The sequence below is a fragment of the Lacerta agilis genome, chromosome 4 (genome assembly GCF_009819535.1).
Source record: "Lacerta agilis isolate rLacAgi1 chromosome 4, rLacAgi1.pri, whole genome shotgun sequence".
NCBI lineage: Eukaryota > Metazoa > Chordata > Lepidosauria > Squamata > Lacertidae > Lacerta > Lacerta agilis.
The window spans coordinates 55,488,425-55,513,338 of NC_046315.1; the positions used below are offsets into that span (position 1 = coordinate 55,488,425).

At 40.4% G+C, this 24,914-nt stretch overlaps 1 protein-coding gene across 1 annotated transcript in view; it reads right to left on the reverse strand.

Annotated features, from left to right (window-relative positions):
- Positions 1 to 295: 295 nt before the first annotated feature.
- The window catches only part of LOC117045768 (amine oxidase [flavin-containing] A-like), a 29,123-nt gene continuing 4,504 nt past the window's right edge, over positions 296 to 24,914 (reverse strand). Inside the window, exons 2-15 of the mRNA XM_033147134.1 lie at positions 17,356 to 17,450; positions 16,950 to 17,087; positions 13,648 to 13,752; positions 12,262 to 12,353; positions 10,360 to 10,501; positions 9,313 to 9,462; positions 8,686 to 8,845; positions 7,824 to 7,920; positions 7,346 to 7,399; positions 6,843 to 6,900; positions 4,355 to 4,452; positions 2,978 to 3,089; positions 1,987 to 2,049; positions 296 to 1,454 (exon numbers count right to left, since the gene is read on the reverse strand). Coding sequence (XP_033003025.1) covers positions 1,293 to 1,454; positions 1,987 to 2,049; positions 2,978 to 3,089; positions 4,355 to 4,452; positions 6,843 to 6,900; positions 7,346 to 7,399; positions 7,824 to 7,920; positions 8,686 to 8,845; positions 9,313 to 9,462; positions 10,360 to 10,501; positions 12,262 to 12,353; positions 13,648 to 13,752; positions 16,950 to 17,087; positions 17,356 to 17,450 — 1,526 coding nt within the window. The 3' untranslated portion in view covers positions 296 to 1,292. The remainder of the gene's footprint in view (positions 1,455 to 1,986; positions 2,050 to 2,977; positions 3,090 to 4,354; positions 4,453 to 6,842; positions 6,901 to 7,345; positions 7,400 to 7,823; positions 7,921 to 8,685; positions 8,846 to 9,312; positions 9,463 to 10,359; positions 10,502 to 12,261; positions 12,354 to 13,647; positions 13,753 to 16,949; positions 17,088 to 17,355; positions 17,451 to 24,914) is intronic.

Consider the following 24,914-nt stretch of genomic DNA (forward strand, 5'->3'; position numbering starts at 1 on the left):
AGTATAACCATCGTGGCTAGTAGCCACTGATTACCCGTAGAGTACTGTGTAAGGCTGAGGAGAACAGGGTTCATTTGCCTGTCCAGCCACTATGCTCACTAGATGACCATCAGTCAGTTTCTGGGGGGTAGTCAACTAAGTTTTACTCAATTGAAAGTAATGGATCTAACTCAGTCATGCCCATCAATTTCAATGGGTCTACTCTGAGAAACTTAGTTTAATTCCACTCACTGTCTGTCAGCTTAAACTATCCCACAGTTATGAGAAATAAGGATGCTTAGCAGAATACAACCTATTTTCATTTAGCTGATTTATTTTTATTTGTTTGTGTCAGAAGGGAAGCATTTTGTCTAGCTTTCTACACAAATGTGACTCTACTTCCCTAGTTTCTATTTTTAATTAAGGGCTTTGTAAGTTACTCCTATTTCAAAAATGGCAAAGCAACATCTTATGTGTTCAGAACATAGTGAGGGATTCTACACTTGTTTCCTGTAAAATAGTACATGTAAAATAATTACCGGTTCGTATCATAACCCCACTTTTATTTATAGAGCCTTGGGAACCCTAAATTATCTCTCTTGCTAACTTTATTACCTTGCTTTTGTACTTAATGCTAGTTATTTATCTTTAGTCAAATCCATGCTGAACCTCATTTCTTATAATAGCTGAAACTACATTTACAGTTACAAAATTCACAAAATTACAGTTTTGTCATTTTAAATGGCAGTAGACTAAATACAACAGGCACTTGACAGCATAAACATCTAGTTTAATGAGCCACTAGAGTAAGCCTTTAACATTGATTTGTTCACTGTGAGATTTAAAAAAATTAAGACAGAATTTTTCCAAAGGCATTGTGAAATGTGCAAAGTATCTGTTCCGGCTTGTTCTCAAAAGGCATAAGGGATAAAAGGCCACTGACTTTAATCAATAAAAGAAAGTGAGGAATCATAGAATTCTGGAGTTGGAAGGGACCACGTGAGTCATCTAGTCCAACCCCCAGCAATACAGGATCCTTTTGCCCAAAATGGGGCTTGAACTAGAAAATAGAACCTTTGCTTCACTACTACTTGATTTTTAAATGGACACTAAAACTATTTTTGATGTGTTGATTCAGGTGTCCAAAAATACTTCTTTCCCAGAACAACATTTGTTCATTAAAAATATTTATAGGCAACCTTTATGGGTAAAACTCACCCACTCAAGGCCACTTATACAGCAACAGATAAAAATACAGTTCCCACGATAAAAATACAATACCCAGCATGAAGGGCGAAATTGAAACATTTTCTTCAGAAGCATTCTCGGAAGATAAGTCCCTTTTTATATGCAAGAAGTCCAGCTGCAACCACTGAGGTGAAGAAAGCAGAACATCCAAGGAAGCTCAAGAGGCCTGGGACAGATGGCAAGTTCCTCTCCAAAAACGTGGTATTGATTGGGAAAGCCGGGACATCCTAGGTAGAATGTGCAGTCATTTTAGAGCATGACAATTTCAACAACAAAGAAAGCAACTGTACAATGCAGTTAAACAGGGTCCCAGAAAATAACTTTTGCTAGATGAAAGCTAGAAGAACCCCTATCTGATGGTATCTCAGCAAATGAGTGAGACTACAAGACTATCGGGAACTAGAAGGAGGTGGAGACAGGTACTATGGGATAGAGATGGACAATTTGAGGAGCAGAACGAGAGACTTGCCAAGCATGGAAATAACTTTTCCCTCTGGACTTAACTAACTAGAAACTATTTATGTGCAATTTCCCAGTGGGAGACTGCATGGCTGTTTGGGCTTCTATTGATGAAATGTGCCCACCTTGAATGCACACACTAGAAACTAGGTCAATATTTCCATTTTAAGTTCATGGCTATTTTTCTATTAGGTATCCTCATAATCATATGGCAATAAATTATAGTGATGCAGTCATATAAGCTAGACAATGAAATGTTGGGTTCAGCCCTACAAAAAGAGCATGAGAAATCATACTTGCCTTTGATTCTGGTTCTGTTGCCCAAATTTCATTTTTTGAAATCCTTCCCATACTGCACAGTATCTGGAAGACAGAAAATGATACCCCACTAACAGTAATTCTTTTCATCACCATGCAAGCCATGAAGGCACAGATGAGATAAAGACAACTGAGGGCCAATTCTTGCATTGCACATGGTGGTCAGACACTGTTTCCACATACTAGAATCCCACAATGCAAGAGTGATGTCTAAGATCAGAGACAGATCATACACTTAGCTTCCATGCTTCCCAGAAGGTACACCACTGATGTGGTAAGCCCCACATTATCTGACCGTCCCAAATGATTCCAATTTCAAACATTACCAGTATGTTGGTGGTGCAAACCCAGACCATGTGGAAAAATAAACACACCACAAGGGCAACTCATAATTCAGTAGGACAATGAGGTGAGATATGAATTGGTTCCATGTTTACTTCCCACAAATACTGCAACCTAGGAAGATTCATAGATCCAAGTCCTCAGTATCTAGCCTATACAGAAAATACCGCAACATGTTTACAAAGGAGGTTCAGATGTCACAAGGAAGTTAACTGACACACACCTAATACCTTTATCGGTTGAGCCATCTGTAGTGGTTTACTTGATAGCTGAATGGTGCACATTTGACTACTAAGGCCTATTGTGTAAATTAAAGCAGCTGCTCCACGCCATTCAAGTTTATTCTGGCTTAATTAGCATTCAGTTTGAAAAAATCCTATTGTACATGAAAACTTTGATTCAGGCATTTCAAGGATACATTAAACAACAATAAGCTGGGATTCATTAGCAGCTGATTGTTATAAAAGAATGTTAGTTTATATTGTTCTTCTTTGGTCCTTCTGATTTGCTGAGAATTCTTTCTTTAGCACAGTGACATTGAGCTCTGAATACCAAGAAGACCCAAAATCTCACTGTTACAGCTATATTAGGTCTTTAATGAAGATGCCCAGTGAGTTCTGGCTCTCTTTACCTCTCTGGCCGCTCTCTCTCCAGCTTGCACTGCACCTTCCATGTAGCCACTCCATTGAGTAGCTGTCTCTGTGCCAGCAAAGTAGACCCTACCTACTGGCTGACGAATGACCCTGTAAAACAAACATCGCAACACATAAGTCCCACTTGGTAGGCACTGAGAGCAAAGAGCTTTAGGCTACTGAACAGTAGCTGGCAGTATAGCTTCAAATATTCATGATGTTCAACTTTTGCTATTGTTACAGATCTGGTATAAATATGTGTAAGCATGTGTAAAAAAAAATCATATTTCAAAGATATTGCAGACTCGACTGTGTCTCATTTTCTCCAAAGGAACATAACCCTGGTTGAGCGCCAAGACCCTCTTTGAAATCTCATGCACTGCTTGGCAGAGATTGGGGTGGCTAGTAACACTGTGGAAGTTGTTTCAGGGAAGGTGCAAATGTTTAGAAAACTCACAGAACCTTCCACTGCACTGTTCATTTTTTTCTCCTATTCATGATTACATCATTACCCTAATTGGCTATTGTTTCACATGGAAAGGAAAAGTAACTCTGCTTCCCAACTGTGCCACCCTTGACTGTTCTGTTGACAGCATCATTGTCAATTTGTGCAGTAAGACTCTGCCCTGCCTCCAATTATCACATTTAATTATGCAGTACTAATCGTTGCAGGATGTGGACTTGGTTGCACATTCAAATGTGCACCTCTGTCCACATTGTAGCCAAAATATTCTGCTACTGTAATTGTGACCGGAACTGGAGGAGAGAACATTGGGTCCAGTTGCCTAACAATGGAAAGATGCCATCTAACCTAACATAGTAAAAAATTACCAAGGGAATGAGTGGATGATGTGTTCTGCAAGAAACAAAAACGCTGTATGAAATTAAGCCTTCTCAGTTTGCCTCAGCACTAGTAATCCCCAGTTTCAGAAGTTTAAATATATCCAACATCTATTAAGAGGAATCAAACAAAGGGAAAAGGAAATATGTGGGCCATTTCGGGGGTGGGAATCTCCAAACTGCATCCCCCTGCCCCCCACAACTGTCTTCTTCTCCACAGGTCCCAAGCCACATATTTGCTAGTAATCTGCAGTTAAGCCCTATGGCTGTAATTGAACTGTTTCTTCTCAATGATGCCTAAATCAGGAGCATGTTATCTACAACCTTAAAATAGATTATTATGCTTTTACAGAGTGCTTTACAGCATATTATTATTTTGCCTACTGGCAATAGCTTCAGTTTTCTGGCATTTTTCTCACTTGGATAGTGTATTAGTATGCCTAAGTGCAGGCAGGCTTCATATCTAGAAGGTTTTATAGTTCAACAAATTTCAGCTAGCAACAATGAAACAAGAGTACATTATTAGCTAGTTTTACCTTCCATATTGGCAAATAATGCCTGGTGGCAAATAGGCTGAATAGCATCCACCAGAATATTGTTCGGCACCCCAGTTCTTTTCTTCATAATGCACTGGCTGCAGGAATAAATCAAACAAAGTGTTGTTGTTTTTAAGGCATTGATTCATGGCAGAACTAACATTGTAAATGTTTTCCAGGTTTCCATTACTGGATTACAGGGAGGTGTGTTAATTTACAAATGGAATACTATTCATATAAATCAGAGAAGGAGGTTATGATCCTACACAGTGCTGACTCAATACTTTGGACTGAGCTGGGTTTCACTGTTACGGGCTATGAACAAGGCTGTGATTTTTCAAGCATTTCTCTAACACAAAGCCTGATTCATATCAGAGTACTTTGAGGATTGATAGGTAAGAGAAATGATTATTCCTGCAGTATGTCTATGAAGAAATGGTAATAATGGAGCAGAACTTTAATTTCCAGAACTTGCATTATTTTCACATGTTGCAATCCCGTGGTATGGACTCATAGGTTATGCTTTTCAACCCCAGGGGTGGGGTCCTTGGTAGGAGTGATCCCCCTCTGCAATTCCCCCCCCCCAGGAAAAAGTGAGAGTCTTCATTCAAATGGGGAAAGTCTGCATTAATTTGCTCCTATCAGCATTGAACAGAATCTACTTTTTTCTAAACTTTATTGATTTGGCTTATTTTTATTTATTTAAATGATTTCTCTACTGCTTAACTATAATCATCTCTAAGATGTGTACAAGAAATACAGTACAGAAAATATAAAATGTGCTCAGGGCTATCTTAAAGGGATCGGCCGCCATGGCGCAATGATCCCTCGGCGCCCCTGGCGTGCCGCCTCTCCGCCCGCCTCCCTCCCGCGCTGGCCGCCCCTCGGGAGGGGGGGGTGGGCGAGCGGGGGATGGGGGCGTGGTGCTGGAGTGGCGCGGGGCTTTGCGCTCCAGCTGGGGCTCCAGAGGGCGGCTGGCTTGCAGCTCACCCGCCGGCGTGCGAGTGCCCGCCCGCCCATGGGGGCGGGGGCGGGTTGGGGCGGGGGCGCCTGGTATACTGGCAGGCTCGCGGGGGCGCCCCTGGGGGGCCCGGTGCCCTGGCGTGCCGCACCACCCAGCATCTATGACGAGATGGCCCTGAATGTGCTACAACTATAAAATCAGACTCCAATTAAAATGTCTTTTGGAACAACAACAACAAAAAAGTCTTCAACAGGTATTGGAAGTTCAATGGGGGAGGGGGGCCTGCCTGACCTCATCTGAAAGGGAATTTCATAAGATTGGAACCACAATGCTGAGTGCACAGCTCTTGGTGGATATGAGCTGTTTTCATCCAAGCCATAGGCAGTCGTTAATCTCCTCTGAAGATTTCAGTGATGGAGCAGAGATGCAAGGGATTAGGCAATACTTTGTAAACAGAGTGTTTTAACAGCACAAAATAATATGGCAGTTGCCTTCTGAAACAATTTTCTAAAAGTAATGGTTAACATGTTTTAAGAAAGCATAATTCCATCTCTCAGGATTGCCTTTGGATAGTCTATAAAATAGGCAAACAAGCTCTGATCATCTTTAGATGTATAGAGATTGGTATGATTGCCATTGAGATTATGGTTGCTTCCACATAGATCCAAAGTAAAAGTAAGTTTTACCAACTAAGTATTTGAAATTAATAAACTTAATTTAGCTTTGTTCTTATGTAAATATCAATGGAGGAGCTTTGATTAAGAAGTAGTTGACTACATGGTTCTTCCTGCATCAGATCCAAAAACAACATTCCTCAAAGATGCCTGCCTCTTTCTCCCTCTGAGATTCTAAGTAATTAAAGACAATCAAGCTTTTTTGCTAATCACCCATTTGATGCAATATAGGCCCATAAACATTAATCAAAACCATTCACATTAATCAAAACCATTAACAAGATTGCTGTCGTATTAGATAAATTACATTTCCCTATAACAGAAGCACTGCTTTCAAGTTAGATTTGTATTTTGCTTTACAAGGAAAAATAAACAAAAGAAGACCACATTAATCAATTACATGCTGTAAAATATATATTTTCAGTTAAAAAGAAAAGAATGCTTTCACAAAAAGGGGGAGTTTCCCAGCACCTTATTTTGTCTTGCATTCTAATATAATATAAAAGGATCTTCATTCGTTTTCAAAAAGATTGTTATCACATACCCTACTCCACCTGTAATGATTGTGCTAATTTACTTAACACACCTGTATCTCCTAATTTGTGGCATGCAATTCTGCATTTTCCCTTATTGATTCTGAGGGGTCTGCTTTGAATATGACTGGATATCACCTGGTATTTACATTTAAGGATTTCATTCAGATGGCAAGGGATAAAATAGTTGTCATCTATTACCTTTTCACCTAAGAACCAAATAATAATATGAACACAGACCCCAAATGTTCATATAGCTAAACCATAAAGTTGTAATAAGTAATACTCCACCAATTTTAGATGCTCTTCTTCCTTACATGTAAAGCTTCTTCTGATCCAAAGACTTTTGCATAGAGTTCACAGATTTTTCTCTTCCTGCATGAAGAAGGAAAAGGTACAGAGAAAATGTGAAAGGACCCAAATCCATAATCATTAGGTTTTTGAAACTAATAGGACAGCAAAATAAGATTTCAAACAACTATCAAAACCACTGAACAACTCAAATCTTCCAGTGAGTGTATTTACTCAAAAGACTACAATTTTTGTACTAAACTGAAGTTCATACACAAAGATGGCAGACTTTCACCTCTTCTAGAGAGTTGGAGCAAGCTTTTTAGTTGTTGCTCAGCTTGTTAAGTGACCTTGTCCAAGCTACTATCTCATAACAACCATGAAGTTAGGTTTGATTGTATATATCTTAAAAATCTGACTTCTGCATCTTAAAAATGCACCACTATACAATGATAAAGAATTAATTATTGTTAGGGAATACAAACAGACTTTTAAATCAGAGATATGTTTAGGAGTTGCTTATTCTTACCTCTCCTCTTTGCTAAGATCTGCTAGTCTAAATGCCTTTCTTGTAAGGATAAAGCTAAACAGGGAAGAAAGTACATGTCAATATTGCATACACAAAATGGGGGGAGGGGGGGATGCATGCCACCAAAATGTAAAAAAAAAGAACAGCAATACATAAGAGCTACATGCAACTGGTCTTATACTTCAGAAATTGTTAATTTCAATAATGGATTCCTGCAATGGCATGTAGATTCCCTTGTGGTATGTGGGGATTTGTGAGCACAGCAACAAGTGCTAAAAGTTAATGTTTACATGTGTGTGAAACAAAGGACAGAGCTCAGGACATGCATGATGGAACTAATAGCAAGGCAAAATACATTTTTCTATAGGGTTCTCTTATGTTACCTAGCATACATTCCATAACTTCACACCAGCTGGTCTTGCACAAGTCTTTCAGTCAATATTCTTTGCATCTAATATATAAACGCAGGCTTCATTACCCCATAATAGCAGGTACAGAGTCATCAGGTTTAGTATCATCTAAGGTGATTGAAATTGGAGCCTCTTCATCCAAAATCATTGCACAGCCACAAAAATCTGAAAGGAAAAATAGAATGGCCGCCAGAAATACTCAGTGTGGAGTACTATTTCCATGCACAAATGTACATTTATTTTAACATTAAATATCTTGTTAGCCGTTGCACATTTAGAACTCTTGTGCTGCATAAATCTTCCTGTTCAAACTTCCAAGGAATGCACTTTCTAATCTTATATGTTGTTCTTATATTCAACAAATAAAATATTTTTAAAAAAAAAATAAATATTTTTGCTCATTGCAATACTCAAAAACTCTTTGATATGCCTCCCTGTCTCCCATTTTCATATACAATGATATTTCTATTAAACACAGTTTTGAAGATAATACACTGCATATCTATGTTGTGATTAATATGTGTTTGAAAGGGAAAGTGCATCAACACTAGTGATTGTACATATTGACAGGATTACATAACTTGTGTACCCATCAGACGAGACTTAGAAGCTTGATAACTCCACCCTTATCACAGTTTTACTTTGAATGTTGTTCGCTTTCTTGAGCTCTGCCAGAGGCAGATTTAGGGCAGCATAACTGGTTCTGCTACACTAGATGGATAGGCTAGGGTGTGCCGCATGGCGCCACAACTATGACGTAGTAAATTGAGCAGAACGGAAGGTGAGAGGTGGTGGGACGACGATGACAAGATTTTGACCTTGCACAGTGTGCTACTCAAATTTGAAAGGCCAAAGTCCACTGTTTTCATAAGCAGAAAGTGGGATATAAATGAATCAATTCTTAATCGTGCCAGACTGAGGCACACATACCTGACTCCTTCCAAAAGGCTTCTTTGTAGTACATCATGCATTTGATAACAAAGCCCATGGGAATGCGCTGGATTAACTGGTTTCTTTTTGTTGGTAGTTCTGGCTTGAAATGGATCTTTGTGGTTAAGGCTGGTGGGATGGCACTAATCACGTACTTGCTCTGTAAAATGTAAAGAGGAAAACATAAGACACATATCCCAGAAGAGCAACCATGGCAGTTAAAGGCTAACGTTGCTTTGTTAAATGTTGAAAGAGTAACATTTATCGTGGCATAAGCTTTTCATACAGATTTGTATGAGGAAATGTTACACACTTTCGAGAGATGTTCTCTCAGTACTTCAATCATTCTGACATTTACATTTGTACAGATTAAAAGCTGTGGGCACTGTAGTGGCAGTCCAGTGACATAGATATAAAAGGTAGGAAGGAAGTGACAGCGAGGACAGGAAAATGTCAGAGTCTGATGAAGCTCTCATAAATAGATCAATAAAATAGATTTCAAAGATTTCCTCAGTACTGAGAGAAGCAGAGTAACACACAAGGGTGGGGCTGATTACATTGGCTTAAAAGCTATAGCGGACATGCCTCCTATTAAATGCATACTATGTTTTATTCTTATTGGATTACCTTATATGTCTCATGGTTCAGTGTCTCCACAATGACACTATCACCTGAGTGATCAATGTGGATTACAGGCCTCTCCAGTTTCACAGTGCCTTTGAGTAGTGCCATTATCTTCTCTGTTATCTGTCCAGAACCCCCGACAAACTTCCTCTCCTGGGAACACCAGCACCATCAGAGAAATAAGATAATGTTATTTTTATATATATTTAAAAAATGGTGTAGTCCATCTTTAATTAAGCTTGAGAGAAAATGACATTGAAAGCTGGATTTCCCAAGTAATCAAAATCAGCAAACATCTTCAGCATGTGCTTGACCTGGCTGACTACTGGCATAAGCCCTGAACCAGAACCATATGTGGAAAAAAGCATATTAGTTTTCTTCTATGGGATATGGTATCTCTCATACATTTAGTATAATTATGAAAGATGTGTCATAGACAGTCTTTTGCTATCATTTCTAGGTCAGAAGAATTCACAATTGGTACGAGCACAGGAAAAGCATAAAACTTCCAACTTATGAAGTATTGCTTTCACAGGGGACTGCAGTGTTCCCGACAAAGTATTCCTTGAAATAGTGTCTCTTTATTACTTTCATGTTCTCAGAAATAATAAAAACTGTTTTCTAAATTCTGCTCTAATTGAGGGACCTCTCCAAAGACCCTTGTGATTACGACAGGCAATAAGTAGTACTGTACTTTGGGTGCATGTTTATTAAACTAGAGACTCTGGGCAGGGTGGTGGTGGTGATGAGATACAGAATTCTTAAGAACACAGTAACTGGCTAGTAACCATAGAAACTAAACTGGATCATTATCGCAATAGCACAGTAAATCCTCTATAGTATGGGGTGTGTGAAAGTGGGAGAGGAAATAATATTAATCTAATTTCAACAGGAGTCTAAAATGTTCAAAAAACATGGTCTTCTATTTGTTTATTCCAGGACTGTAAAAGCACATTGAGTTCTTGTCCAATGCTCTTCCTCCATCAGTTAGAGAAGATGCAACAGCTACATTCCTCTCACAAGGAAGAATCCATGTATGATTTCACATACCTGCCCTCCATTGGTTACGGAAAATATCCTGGTTGTTCCTCCACACAGCTTCACATACCACAGGAACCAGAGAGCAGAGACCATGTGTGACTCTGAAGTGACGTTGATATCAACAAAGAGTGTAGCAAAATCCCTAGTGGTTCTTTATACAATGAAGAGGTACAGACAACAAAGATTGAGAGCTATTGATATTAATTTGCTATTATCAACAGTATTTTTCTCTACAATTTTTAAAATATATTATTATTAGGAAACCGAACAAATATTCTATTTAATTGGCCTTCTTGGTAGTTCTGTCACCCTCAGAAGCTTGAGGGGTGGTAATGTGAGATAAGAATAACCAACCACACAGAGGTGTGTCTCCAGCAGCATCATTCTTTGCCTTTCATCATGCATTGAAGATGTACTTATTTATCCAGGGCTTTGATAACTGAATAGCATTATTGTGGCCTACTTGAAAATTGTAAATTAATGTAATGATTTTAAAATATTATTATTGATTGTTGGTTTTCTTTTGTTTTAAACTCTATTGTTTCTGCCATTATAACCTGCCCTGGGACCTTATGGTGAAGGGTAGGTAAGAAATCTAATAAATAATAATAGAAGAGAGTGCAGTGTTTTCTTAATCTGATGAGGAAAGCTCATTTGAATGAGTGACAGCTCCTCCTTTGTTCATTAATTTTGTAGTGCTATTGATTTGTTCAGAATTTATTGCCTTTATTACATTCCTAGATGTTATCACTTCCACTAAAAATAAATTGCCCAAAATCTCTGTTAATTGCAAAGACCTTAAAACTGCAAATAGCATATTAATAGGTATTGGTCTAGACCAGAATTGAACAGCTGATGATCTGAGGCAGCTCCCAACTAGGCTGTTAGTCTACAAAAGCAATATGGATGTACAAATTCTATGGATTCAATGTACTGTAGACTTATTTATTTAATGGTTGCAGTCAATGATTGATATTTGCTTTGGGGAAAACTATATTTCATATTTAGTGGTGATGTTTACCTCTGCCCTCCAAGGAAGCCTCATTAAGCTCATCATTTATGTAGTTGAAAAGGTTTTCAGCATCTATTTGAAATTCTCTGTACTGGTGTGTGTGGTGAGGCATGGCATGGCTGGGGCGTCATGGCTTCTTGTCTGGACATGGTTGGGCTGGGGTGAGGCCGGGAGCATGCAGCAGCAGCTCTGTCCCAAATCCAACAGCTCTGCCAGTGCAACCCCGCAGTCTCAACCTCACCATGGCCCTGCCAAGATAGGCAGCAATGATGTCAATGTGAGGAGTCTTCCCTTGAAGTCCACCAAAGTTCTCCCTATTCCTGTCTCTCAATGCCTGCATACATTGAGATGTGGGGAAACAAGTGGAACTACCTATTAAACTGTGGGGAATGGTAATTGGTACTATAATACCATATCCCAAAGCCCCTCCTTTCACCTTCAGAATCAGGAACGTGTTTTCTATACATCTTCCAGTATTCATGTTTATTATTCATTGATGCAATGAATGAATTTAAAAAAACCAGATTTTACGGAAGTGATGGGGAAAGCACTGAAATGTGTGAGATGGGCCATTGTTTACCGGGAAGAAGTGTGAAAACCCGATGCTTAAGGTCACCTGGGGGTGCCCAAAGTGTTTGCATTCATAACATATGGATCTTCCAGCACATAAAATCTGTCAAGCATGTTCCTCACTTTAAGTATATTCTACATTTTTTACTTTCTGCTGCCAAATGTATTTCTCTAGCAACACTGTATATGTATGATTGGTTATTCTATGACTTGAGGAGAGAGGCAACATGAATAAGGGTTTGATGTATGTGGCCTGAATATGGCATGTAGCAAGCAAAGAAGCAAGTATCACATTAAGGTAAAATTTCAAAATGAATCAAATCACCTACTTGGTCCAGCAGTGTTTGTCAATGAATTCTTTCATTGTCATTTTGTCCCATTCTGCAGCATGTGGTGCATCCCAGGGAGCGTCAGCTGGAATCTGAAGACCAGGGGTGGGAGGTGGGGAAATAAGTCACTCTCCTTACTCACCAGACTACATATATCACAGTCAAAAGTCAACTTCCATCCATGTACCAAAACAGCATTCAGGCAATAGGTTCACTCCACAGCCCCAAATGCACACTAATGCAATTACGTGTGTGTGTGTGTGTGTGTGTGTGTGTGTTTGTGTGCGCATGTGCACATATATATGTATGTACACACACACACACACACACACACACACATATATATGTTCATGCTTCATAGATGCAGAACACTCCATATGGAATAAAATTAAATAGGTGAATTCTTCTATTCAGAACCAGTAGAACATTGTTTTAATCAGTCAGAACAACTGGAGATAGGACAGCTATTTGGAGCTTTTTTCCAATGTTCACTATATGTACATTTAAAACTTGCTAAGATTTCTAGTGCAATCCTACACATGTCTACTCAGATAGCACCACTGAGTTCAATAGGACTTATACCCAGGTACCCAGTGGAGGCTAATCCTTTTTGGCCTGAGGGTCCCATTCAACCATAACCAACCATCCAGGGGCTGCACATGACCAACTCTCCAGGGGCTGCACATGCATCTTGTCCATACACACAGAGAGAGAGAGACCACTGAAAGGCAGATGTACAGGTGCAAAGTCTCCTTCTCTCAGCTGATCCATGCAGATCAACTGAGAAGAAACCTTTCTTGTCCCATCTCTGCCCCTCAGATGATCCACCTGATCACTGAGGAGGGGGCAATTTGCATCCCTCTCAAGGCACTGGGCTCCACCCACTCCAACATTACGTCTGTTTTATTTTCCCCTTCTTTGCTGCTGTTGCCAAAAACTCTCAGGTGGAGGGAAAGAAGAAAAATTGGCTTGGACAAAATATAAACCACTAACTATGCTTCTGGGCAAAATAGAGTGAAGCTAGGCTGGGTCACGTCTAACAGAGCCAGCAAAGCTGAACACACAAGAGATTTCCACTATCTGTATTTCATTATTAAGATAGTGCCGGAAAGGCAGGTCTGTGCCTCTGGCACAATTTATTTTCCTAAAGTAAAACACACTTGGTTGTTAATCATGCCAGATGATACAAACTCATTTGGCCAATACATTTCACAACTGAAGATTTCAATGTCTACACAATGATTATACAGTATAAAGAACTCTTTTTGATTATTGATGGATTCTTACTGAATGCTATCTTCGTGTAGCCCTAATAATTTTCCATATGAGCTTTTAGAAATATTGCAGATATTGATACATAGTATCCCTTCATTGCTTCTAACATACCTCTTTTCCCAGTTCATCCATTGTCCTCCAAAAATTGTTAAAATCAAGATATACGATAGGATTCCACACTGGAGGAAACGCACCACGAAATGGATAGGACTTTCCCTGAAACAAATAAATATATGGAACAACGGATTTGTTTCCTGGCATGGATCTGAGGTCTCCATAGCAGCTATATCACTTACAATCCACCTACAAAGTTGGAAATGAATCCATAAAACAAAGTATAGAAAAGATGGATTTTTCTGAAGACATCAGCCAATAAGCAAAGCTAGTTAAGGTAGCTTTCATACACAGAAGATTCCAAAATGTAATGTCCACTTCCAGGGTGTGGGTGTGTGGGATTAATCTTTCTACATGTTCTTATACCACAGTCAAAACCAAAGGAAATGTATTCCTTTTAGTGAGAATATAATATAATGTTCAAATATAAGCCAGACAGATCCCAAAACAAACCTTTTACACTACATACAGATTAATCAGTAAATATTTAACTGGATACAAATATTGCTACATCATATGTCATTTATGTGATTTTATGAACGTTCTTAAGTGAATGCCACCTTTCTTACTTTAGGACTATAGGGCTCAGGACCACAAGGGAGTGGAAGGGTTAAGGTCTGCTATTTCCTTTTGCTGACTGCATAAGTGCTCTCATTTCTCATGAGAAGAAAATTAATTTTTTGCTGCTGAATCTACTGCCAATTGATTTAATTTTGTGTCCCCAAGTTGTGATATGGGCGTGTGTGTCCTGAATGTCAGCAAAATACATTGCAAAAGCTGGGTTGAGGCTATGGCAAGAAAAAGCTTTGTCCTGATTTGCATGCTTGTTTGAGTAAACCCTTTTACATTCATGCCATGTAGCTCATAAGATTGAAACGGCTCTTGAAACGGCTCTAAAAAGCAACATTTAAAAGTGTGCTCTAGGTTAGCAGTACGTTTCAAATATTCAAAAAGCAACAGCTAACAACCCCATTTATGCATTCCAACAAACTGAAATCAAAGAACACATAATAAATGCAATAAACAAAGCTCAAGTTCATTGTCCAACAGCCTCAGAAATGATGGTTAATGATTACTATGGGATGTGTATTCTGACCTCTAGGTATTGCAGAAACAAAATCTCCTACAGAGTTTCTTCTTCTTCTCTTCCTTCAGCTGTTCTCACAGTTCTGCTTTTGCAAACTGTCCTCAATTTGGTCTTTAGGACAGAAACCCAAAATTGAAAACTTCATCTCCTAAGCAAATAGAATTGCTTTCTTATACTACAGAGACCTGCCCCACCCATCCTGCCAATTGCTAAACTTCTACCCTTCAGAGAGCAGGGTCACTACAACACTGGTCTCAGGAGGATGGGTCTGATTAGGTACATAGGGACCTGCCTTATATCAAGTCTGACTATTGCTCTATTTAGTTTAGTAGTGTCCTCACAGGTTAGTAGCATCTCTCTAGGATCACAGGCAGGGGGAATTCTCAGCCCTACCTGCAGATCCGGAGGATTAAACCTGGAACCATCTGCATGTAAGGCAGATGCTGCTATGGCCCTTCTAGATCTCTGCTCTCCTATTGCATGGATGTAAAATGCAGTGTTTGAATAGGCACCTAAACTACTGTTGTAACTAAATAAACATAGTGTGAGGAAACCAAATAAGAAAACTGCAGAAGACTTTTGGGATATAGATACACCTCACTTAATCCTGTGTTGCTGCTCAGAGTGACAGGGAGATAAATGTGAGTGGCAGTGCTCTAATGCAAGTTTTTATCCAAAGTAACTCAGCAGATTTGAAGCTATAAATCCAATTGGATTTACAGAAACATGAGAAAACTTGTCCAGTTATCATAGCCAAGTAGGAAATGTTCTCAACTCTTTCTTAGCTCATAATCACAACATACACACCTTCTGGGAAAGGAGGAGCATCATCATTCCCATATAACTGAACAGGGAGGGGGGAAACATCATCAATCAAGAAAGCAATTTCTCTTCAACAGTTAGAAATAAACATTTTGCTGTATCTTCTAAGTGCTCTGTATTCAGATTTAAAACTCAACAGTGAACTTGTGCTTAAACCAGTGACTGGAACTATGGTCTGAAGGTTGGGAACAGCATGTAATGTAACCAACGTGGCATGACAGAAGTTTTTTTTATTGCATGCAATTTTGGCTACCACAGTCTGTTGCTTTATTATTTTTAAATGCTATCTGAGCTTCAAAAAACTGGTTTTTGTCTACAGTGTATGGGGGGAGGAGGGAGATCACGCCTTGTAACTATAGAAACTCATGCATGTTTATTCAGATGTAGTCCCACTGTGTCCTGTTGAACACACAGCAAAGGACACATAGACTTGCAAGTGCAGGGTTTTGTTCGGTTGTTCTGTATCCAGTTACTGATTTTCAATAATACAATGTGTATATAAGGAAACAAGAATTAAACTGACACACTCTTTCTCCCAACCCCTACCCCTCCTAGTTTAGGTGACTGGTTGCAACCCCCCCCCCCCTTTAAAGTGAATGTTTGGAGGAGCAAGAGCCTGGATTTCTGCTACTATTAGTAATTGTCATTTAATTATTCAATTATTATTATTAAAAAAAGATTGTGTTGTTTTATGGAATGAAGAGACAGTTCCTCCTCAGAAAGCATTTCCACTGATAAGCATTCTCTTTAATTTCTGAAACCAATATGGGACATTTTTGTTTTGTTGGAAACACAAGAACTCATAGCACTAAAATCTGTGGTTGTCCAAAGAAGCTGGATGTTGGAGGATTCAGAGCAGACAAAAGGAAGTATTTCTTCACACAGAGCAAGGTTTAACTATGTAATTTGCTACAACAGGAGGCAGTACTGGTCAACAACTTACCAGATGGCTTTAAAACCAGGCACAGACAAACTCGGTCCTCCAGATGTTTTGGGACTACAACTCCCATGATCCCTAGCAAACAGGACCAGTGGTCAGGGATGATGGGAGTTGTAGTCCCAAAACATCTGGAGGGCTGAGTTTGCCTATGCCTGGATTAAACAAATGCATGGATGTTTTATAGAGGTAAAGGCTACCAGTGGCTGCTAGTCAGGATGGCTATGCTCTGCCTCCACGGTTGGAGGTATTCTGCTTCTGAATGCTTGTTCTTGGAAGGCACAAGAGGGGAAGGTGCTCTTGCACTTGGATGCAAGAATGCATAAGAAACATTTCCACTCAGCTGTCAATAAACGAACAGAAAAGAGATCTATGTCCTTCATATTACAATGCATCAAACGTCTTCCTGTGCACACCGATGACAAAAGGAGATGTAGAAAATGTAATTCTTACATTTGTATGCAGGATAACTCTCTCATTTACATTTACTTTGTATGTTTCTATGCCGAGTTCTTTAGCCAGCCGCAGAATTCGGTTCTGGGTAGGTCCCACGTAAGCACCACCAACATCTACATAGTTTACTTGCTTGTTCTGTCAAAAGAGGAAAAAAATGCAGGAATAACAGAACCTACTGGATGTTCCACACTGGAAGAGCCAGGAAGTGCTTACGTTTCATAGCAGCAAACAAAGCTCCACCTCAGAATTAGGCCCAATTCACACATGCAAACTTAGAACCACAGTTATGTGTTCTACATAACTTTGTGATTAAGCAGAACCTTTTGCAGAACTGGAACCCTCTTTCAAGAATGTCATATGCTACATTTACATAAAATATGGTTATAGGCTACTTGTTTCTTACCCTAATTGTGAAAGTCCGCCCTCCAACTCTGTCACGGGCCTCTAAAACCACAACATTAACTCCAGATTCAGACAACAACTTAGCTGCTGACAGTCCTAAAACAAAGACAAAACAGTATTTTATTTTATTTCCTCTACCATTAAAAAGTACTGGGTTGTCTCCAACAAAGTTTTTCCTTTCATGCAAGGACCTCCTCTCCTCCCTGTCCTCTCAAGCCCCCTGCATCTTCTCCAGAGGGTTAGGGAAACCCCAGTAGAGATTTGGGGAGTAAGGTGCATGGAGGGAGGGGGGAGTAGGAGGGGAGGGGAAGTTTATTGAATAAGTGCAAACAGAACAACCCTGTGAGACAGTAATGACCTCTAAACATATCTTAGAATCTTTTTATGTTTACCCAAACTTTCCTAGACTCAGTTAATTTTTAATTTTTAATTTCCATTTTATACACTACTCCAGGCATCCCCAAACTCGTCCCTCCAGATGTTTTGAGACTACAACTCGCATCATCCCTAGCTAACAGGACCAGAGATCAGGGGTGATGGGAGTTGTAGTCCCAAAACATCTGGAGGGCTAAGTTTGGGGATGCCTGCACTATTCAGTTTGATTTGTGATATACAGTAGCATTCAGTTTGTATATCATTTTAATCTGGTTTTTAGGAATTTTATTAAATGTTGAATGTTAATGTTTTTATTGAAACCACTTAGATATAGATAGATGATAGATAGATAGATAGACAGACAGATACACACACACACACACACACACACACGCACGTCTGCTCAGAAGTAAATCCCATTGAATTTACTTAAACTTAGTCCTAAGTAAGTGTATATAAGACTGCAGTCATAGTTATGTCCCACTGAAGTCAATGGTGTTTGTTACAGAGCAGGTATTCTAGGATTGTGCTGCAAGATGCCAAAGGGAAGCAATCTGGATTGTGCTGCAGGATGTCCCTGGAAAATGGGACTCAACCTGGCAGAATGATGTACCCTCAATTTCATTTCCAGAAAACGTGGAAAAAGAAAAGGCTGCCACCTATGAACCCAGGAAGGTACATAATCCTGCAGGGTTATTTCCCAATTCCCAGGTCATTTGTGGTTTGGGAACACCTGCTGCTGAGCTCCCAGCTTGCCTTTGGGGGTTTTGATTAAGAAAACAAACTAACTAACTAACTAACTAACTAACAAAAAGACCGCTATCCCCATGCCACCTTGTAAGACACACACACACTGCAGTTGTGGGGCATGAACTGAAGATGGTTGACCGAATAATGCAGGCCAAAATTATTGAATAGTTCATTTGATCGGGAGGTGAGAAACAAATCAAATGAACTCTTTCGGGGTAATCTCAAAGTGAAATAAATTATTTTGCCTGCAGTTAAATTTAAATTCTAACAATTATTTCTAAATTTGTACCTACACATAAAAATAGGCAAATGCACATTTAATGCAAATTTCTGCCCTATTCCCCCCTTATGATGCATATTCTCCATTTGGGCAATGTGCAAATGGACACTCTCGAAGTGGGTTTAATTTTTTTTCTTTTTTAAATGTATAACTGCATGACGATGGAGCTAAGTAACACAAAGAACCCCTCAAAATACAAAAACCTTCTTAAATACAAAAATGGCTGGATATGCAAAGTGTTAACTAGCCATATATTGGCTAGGAAAATACTATGAGTGAGAAGGGATTTCTAAAGTACACAAAATGTCTCAGCGCTCCCAACAATCTGAGGAAGGAAATAGGTGTACTGCCAGTCTTATATGTAATCCAGCAATCTGCTCTCTGTACTATCAGCTAGCACAGAGGCAGGAAGGAAAAGCCCTTTGGAGCCCCATATGTCTAGTCTCAAGGCTTAGGATCACAAGCCTGGAAAGGACCTCAGGCTCATGTGACACAATGCAGTCTTACAACAACCCAGAGTTCTAAACAGGAAAACCGAGCAAGCAATTTTGGAATTTTACCCTTATGCCATTTGTTTTTCTCTGTTCCAGAATCTCACTAGTTCTTGGAGGCTCCAGGCAGTAAGGCACTACTTTGCCTTTTCTATGGAGAACAAAGACTCCAACTATGATGGGGTGGGCAGCAAGCTACACATGAGAAACAGGTGCATGTAACGTTTCTTTAAAATCAGAAAGCAGCTTCAGGAAGAGAGGAAGATGGGGCTTTATCCTTTCCCTGCCAGCTGTTTTCTGTTTCCAAATTCATTTGCCTGCCACACTGTTTCTCTTTTGCAAAGTTCCAAGTATTTCAATGCAGCTGGACACAGCAGGTGACTACTGTATATCCTCTGTGCTGACTACGTGACAACTCACAACCATGTGGAGTCTGGCTACAGAGAGAGCTGGATTTTACCATTACCCCTCCCAGTAGCGGCCAGTGGGGCTGTGCAGCTGGGATTGGATTGCTCTCCTGGCTTCTCAAGGTTGCACATTGCTGTAGACTAACAAGAGGGTGAGGGAAGGGAAGGCAGCAGGAAGCTCATAGTGTGGCACAGTGGCAGGAACATTGGATTTGCTTCCCCACTGCACTGCACTGAATACAACCCCTTCTTCTTTCAACATGACTTTTAAGCACAGAAAGTTCCAAGGCACCTCATGAGAAGAGCAGACTCCCTGGAAAAGACCCTGGTGTTGGGAAAGATTAAGGGCACAAGGAGAAGGGGACGACAGAGGGCGAGATGATGTTCTCGAAGCTACCAATATGAGTCTGACCAAACTGCGGGAGGCAGCGGAAGACAGGAGTGCCTGGCGTGCTCTGGTCCATGGGGTCACGAAGAGTTGGACATGACTAAACAACTAAACAGATGGTGACAGCAGTCACGAAATTAGAAGACGCCTGCTTCTTGGGAGAAAAGCAATGACAAACCTAGACAGCATCTTAAAAAGCAAAGACATCACCTTGCCAACAAAGGTCCGTATAGTTAAAGCTATGGTTTTCCCAGTAGTAATGTACGGAAGTGAGAGCTGGACCATCAAGAAGGCTGATCGCCGAAGAATTGATGCTTTTGAATTATGGTGCTGGAGGAGACTCTTGAGAGTCCCATGGACTGCAAGAAGATCAAACCTATCCATTCTCTTTTTTTTTTTTTGCAAATTCTTTTTATTTTCATCAAAAGAAATAAACACTCACAAGTCATCATACAAATGTTCACAATGTTACATAAACTCCGCCGAGTTTTTTGGACTTCCTTCCTTCTTTACTCTGGTTTTCTAGTTTTTCATCTTTCACTCGCTTTACCTTCTTTTATACATGTTTTGTTTTCTTGTTGTAGTTATATCTCTTACCATATTTTCCCTCTGCTGCAAGATTTCTTTCATACCTGTAAATGCCTTCAGATTTTATATTCTTTCATATAGTTTATAAATTTACTCCACTCTTGAGAGTCCCATGGACTGCAAGAAGATCAAACCTATCCATTCTCAAGGAAATCGGCCCTGAGTGCTCACTAGAAGGACAGATCCTGAAGTTGAGGCTCCAGTACTTTGGCCACCTCATGAGAAGAGAAGACTCCCTGGAAAAGACCCTGATGTTGGGAAAGATGGAGGGCACAAGGAGAAGGGCACGACAAAGGATGAGATGGTTGGACAGTATTCTCGAAGCTACTAACATGAGTTTGGCCAAACTGCGGGAGGCAGTGAAGGATAGGCGTGCCTGGCGTGCTCTGGTCCATGGGGTCACGAAGAGTCGGACACGACTGAACGACTGAACAACAACAACAACAAACAACTAAACAACAACAAGTTCCAAGTCTGCAACTGTGTTGGAATTTTAGGTGCTTTAATTGTGTGTTTGCCACCCTGGGTAACTTCAGGAGGAACGACGGGATTTCTTTCCTTCCTTCTTTCTTTCTTTCTTTCTTTCTTTCTTTCTTTCTTTCTTTCACCAGCACTGGTGAACAGTACTCAGCTGTATCCCTCATGTCTTCCAAATGTATCCCTAGTTTCAAAAACCTTCATGTCATTACAATTTATTATAGACCTCAGCATTTTCTGAAGAAATTAAGCCTTTCCACCCAAATGTCACAACAAAACATGACTATCACAAATTTGACTTATTTGCAAGCTCCTAGCAAAGTAGAGTCTGCTTATTATTTGGTCAGGGTAAATAAGTCATAGCCACTTGAACAGTTTGCCCAGGCATTTCCATAGCAACCCAACTCAAGCTTGGAGGTGCTACAAAGGGGGGGGGGGCTGCATCCTAGTTTGATTCTACAGTGCATTCAAAGACACTAAACTGCAACTGCCACATTCAGCACCAGAACTGACCTACTTTTAGAAAAAGCCCTCAATCTCATTGCATCCAAACACAGATGCACAGCGATATATACAATTTGTGCTACGATCCAATATGATAAAAATGAAGATAAACCAATGTCAGGCTAAAGATTACAAGCCAATTCTTCACAGCTGCCCCCAAATTTTGCTAAGATTGTAGCTAAAAGTCAAAACAAAACATCAGCAAAATTCTACAAGAGCTGTTTGTTCTCATCCCCAACAAATCCTAAGTGTGTGAAGAATTGTGGGTGCTAAGTAGAAACTATCCATTTGGCTGCAGTCCACAATATGCTCTATAGCAACCCCATTAACATTAAATTGACTTCTCTTGTGTAAACCAGCTGTAGACTGAGGGCTTTATCTTAGCATTACTTTTTTAAAAATGCATAAACTGTTAGTTAGCTGCATTCCATTTGCAAGGCTCCCTACTGGAACCAACTCAACAGACCCAAACATGTGAAACTCGGGCTGTTGTTGCAATACTCCTCACAATAACTATTTAATATGTGCAGGTTTCTCTCAGCTGGAAATTGTTCTAAATGTATTTATTTATGTCAAAGCCTGTAGAGATGTAGCAAGGTGCAAGTCGACAAGAAGGATGTTAAAACACTTATTCATATATGATGTGTATGGGACACTAACCCAAAGGAGTGTATAATATACCGGTACATTAAAACATCATGTAGCACTCCTCTCCACCAGCTTGGGGGGGGGGGGAATTAACCCACCAAGGCCTGTGTTGGCCGCTGAGGCTCCCCCTGTGCAGGCTGGCAGGAGGCTCAGAGCTGTGGGGAGGCAATCTGCACCTGGTCAGGCCTTAGGGGCTGGGGTGCGGGCAGTGCCTCCTTCTCCTCATGGTCAGCTTAGGGATGCCTGAGCATGGCCTGACCCTGGGGCTGTGGAGAGGGAAGGAGGGGTAGGGTGCCTGGCCCCTCCATGTGTCGGGGCTCTTGGAGCCACTGCATGCACATGCTCCCTTCCACCCGCCAAGCCGCCTCCACCTTCCTGCAGTCAAGCAGCATAGATAGATAGATATTTATTATTATGGCCATTGGCCCATCGCGAGTCAAGCAGCATATAAATTTTGTTAAATAAATAAAATCAATGGTTACATCTAAGAATGGAGGAAGGTGGTTTATATGATTTTCCTGTGCAGTTCTTTACTAATTAAGCAAGATTTTAAAAAAAACTGCTAAAGTAATGAACAGCCAAAGAAATACATCATGAATATGAGTTTTATGCTAGAATAATAACACAAGCATCCTCCATGAGATTATGGTTATCGTGGTGTATTTAAAAAAAGTTATTGGCCCATTAGAGCACTGCAGTCACCTTGCTAGTTAACGCTGAACAGAAAATCCCTTTATGGTCTTGCCTTTGTATTTTATTTGTGCATTTATTTCCCAACATTTCTCCTTTCTTATTCACTGTCCACATCAGTTAGTGGTAAATATGGCTAATTATCGATGTATCTTTATTACATTAGAGCTCCACCATAATGATGCACTTTTGCCATGATTTACTTTCACTGCTTCCTTGATGGGGAATCTAATTATTCCTACACACAACTGAGAAATGAAATCTGGCAATGGCCCATCTTAACTTCAGCTCTCATTAGTCAAACAGGAATCTCTGTGCCAAGTAAAATGTGGAGCTGCCAATATGGGCCAGATAATACTCCGGAAATCCCCCCAGGGATAAACTTTCCTGCCCATTCTCCCCTTTTCCAATATGCAGTTGTGTTTTAATGGTCTTTTGTTAGAGCAGCTTACGGTACTTAAATGTATGGACTAGACTTGTTTTTCCAATGCATATTTAGGTAGCCACCAATAGTCAAAATCCCTTTCTTTTAATTCCCAGTGATAAACCAGTCATGAGGATGTACAGACACTGTGGACAGCCCAAAGACCATAGGCAGAATGTTTACCACACAGAAGTAATTGCATAGTAAATAAAGTTGTTGGTATTCTATCAAGATGACTTTGAAATTGTGGGAAATTGCAGTCAAACATAGCAATACATGAGAGCTAGCTAGTGTATAAGGGGTGTGTTCTGTTCCTAACTAGGTCACTTTCCCTTACCTCCATGAGGAAGAAAGTGAAGTTTCTTCCCCTTCCTTCCTCTCTCTCTCTCCTTCCACTGCCCCCAAGGTATCAAAGAAGGACATGGCTATGCTTGCTCCCAAGCTTAGAGCATGTTTTTGGAACTACAGTCTGTATTTTCTACCCAAGAGTATTTTTCCTGTCTGCAAAGTATATATGATATTTGCAGATGCTGTCATTGCAGAATTCACAAAGCACACCTATATTTTCCATTTTTCATGTATTTCAAAACTAGTTAAAATTATGATTTAGCTAGATGAGCAATTCTATGAAATGGAATAGGATTCAGGTTTGGTTTTTCCCCCTCAACTACCTGGTCTTGTTTGATAGATAAATATGGTAGGAAGCACTTTCATTTCCCACTGCTACCAGCAAATTTGAGAAGCCAATTGTCTTGACAACATGTTTTTGATGTTCCAAGCAAAAAACCACTTACTACTATATTCAGTACTAATATATTCAGAGTCCTCTGTACTAGATGAGATGATTCTAATTATGAACATAGCTTAGAGTTTCTATGTCTTAAATTTACTTAGAGATATACCTGACTGCACGGTTCTTTTTGATGTTGCTTACATACTTCCATTATAACCCCTAGAACAAATACAAGATCACAGAATCCTGACCAAGATTAAAGCAGCCCACAAATGCATCCAGATACTTCTTCACCAATATTATTCAGGGAAGTGCCCTTTATTAACTTCCTCTGTACTTTGATCACATTGGCTCAAGCTGATGCTGCAGGATCAGAACCAGGAACAATTATTGAAACACTCCCCATTTTATTTGAACTGTGAACAGGGTGTGCTGCCTCTCCGCCCGCCTCCCTCCCGCGCTGGCCGCCCCTCGGGAGGGGGGGTGGGCGAGCGGGGGATGAGGGGCGTGGCGCTGGAGCAGCATGGGGCTTTGCGCGCCCTTCCAGTGCTCCAGCTGGGGCTCTGGGAGGCGAGGGCAGCTGGCTTTCAGCCCACCCACCCGCCCGCCCGTGGGGGTGGGGGCGGGTTGGGGAGGGGGCGCCCGGTATGCCGGCAGGCTCGCCGGGGCACCCCTGGGGGGCCCGGCGCCCTGCCGCAGTGCTCCACCAGCCCCTATGGACGAGACGGCCCTGACTGTGAAAATAATCAATACCACATCATGAGTTGGGATACATGAATGATAGGAATACCAGCATCCAATATCC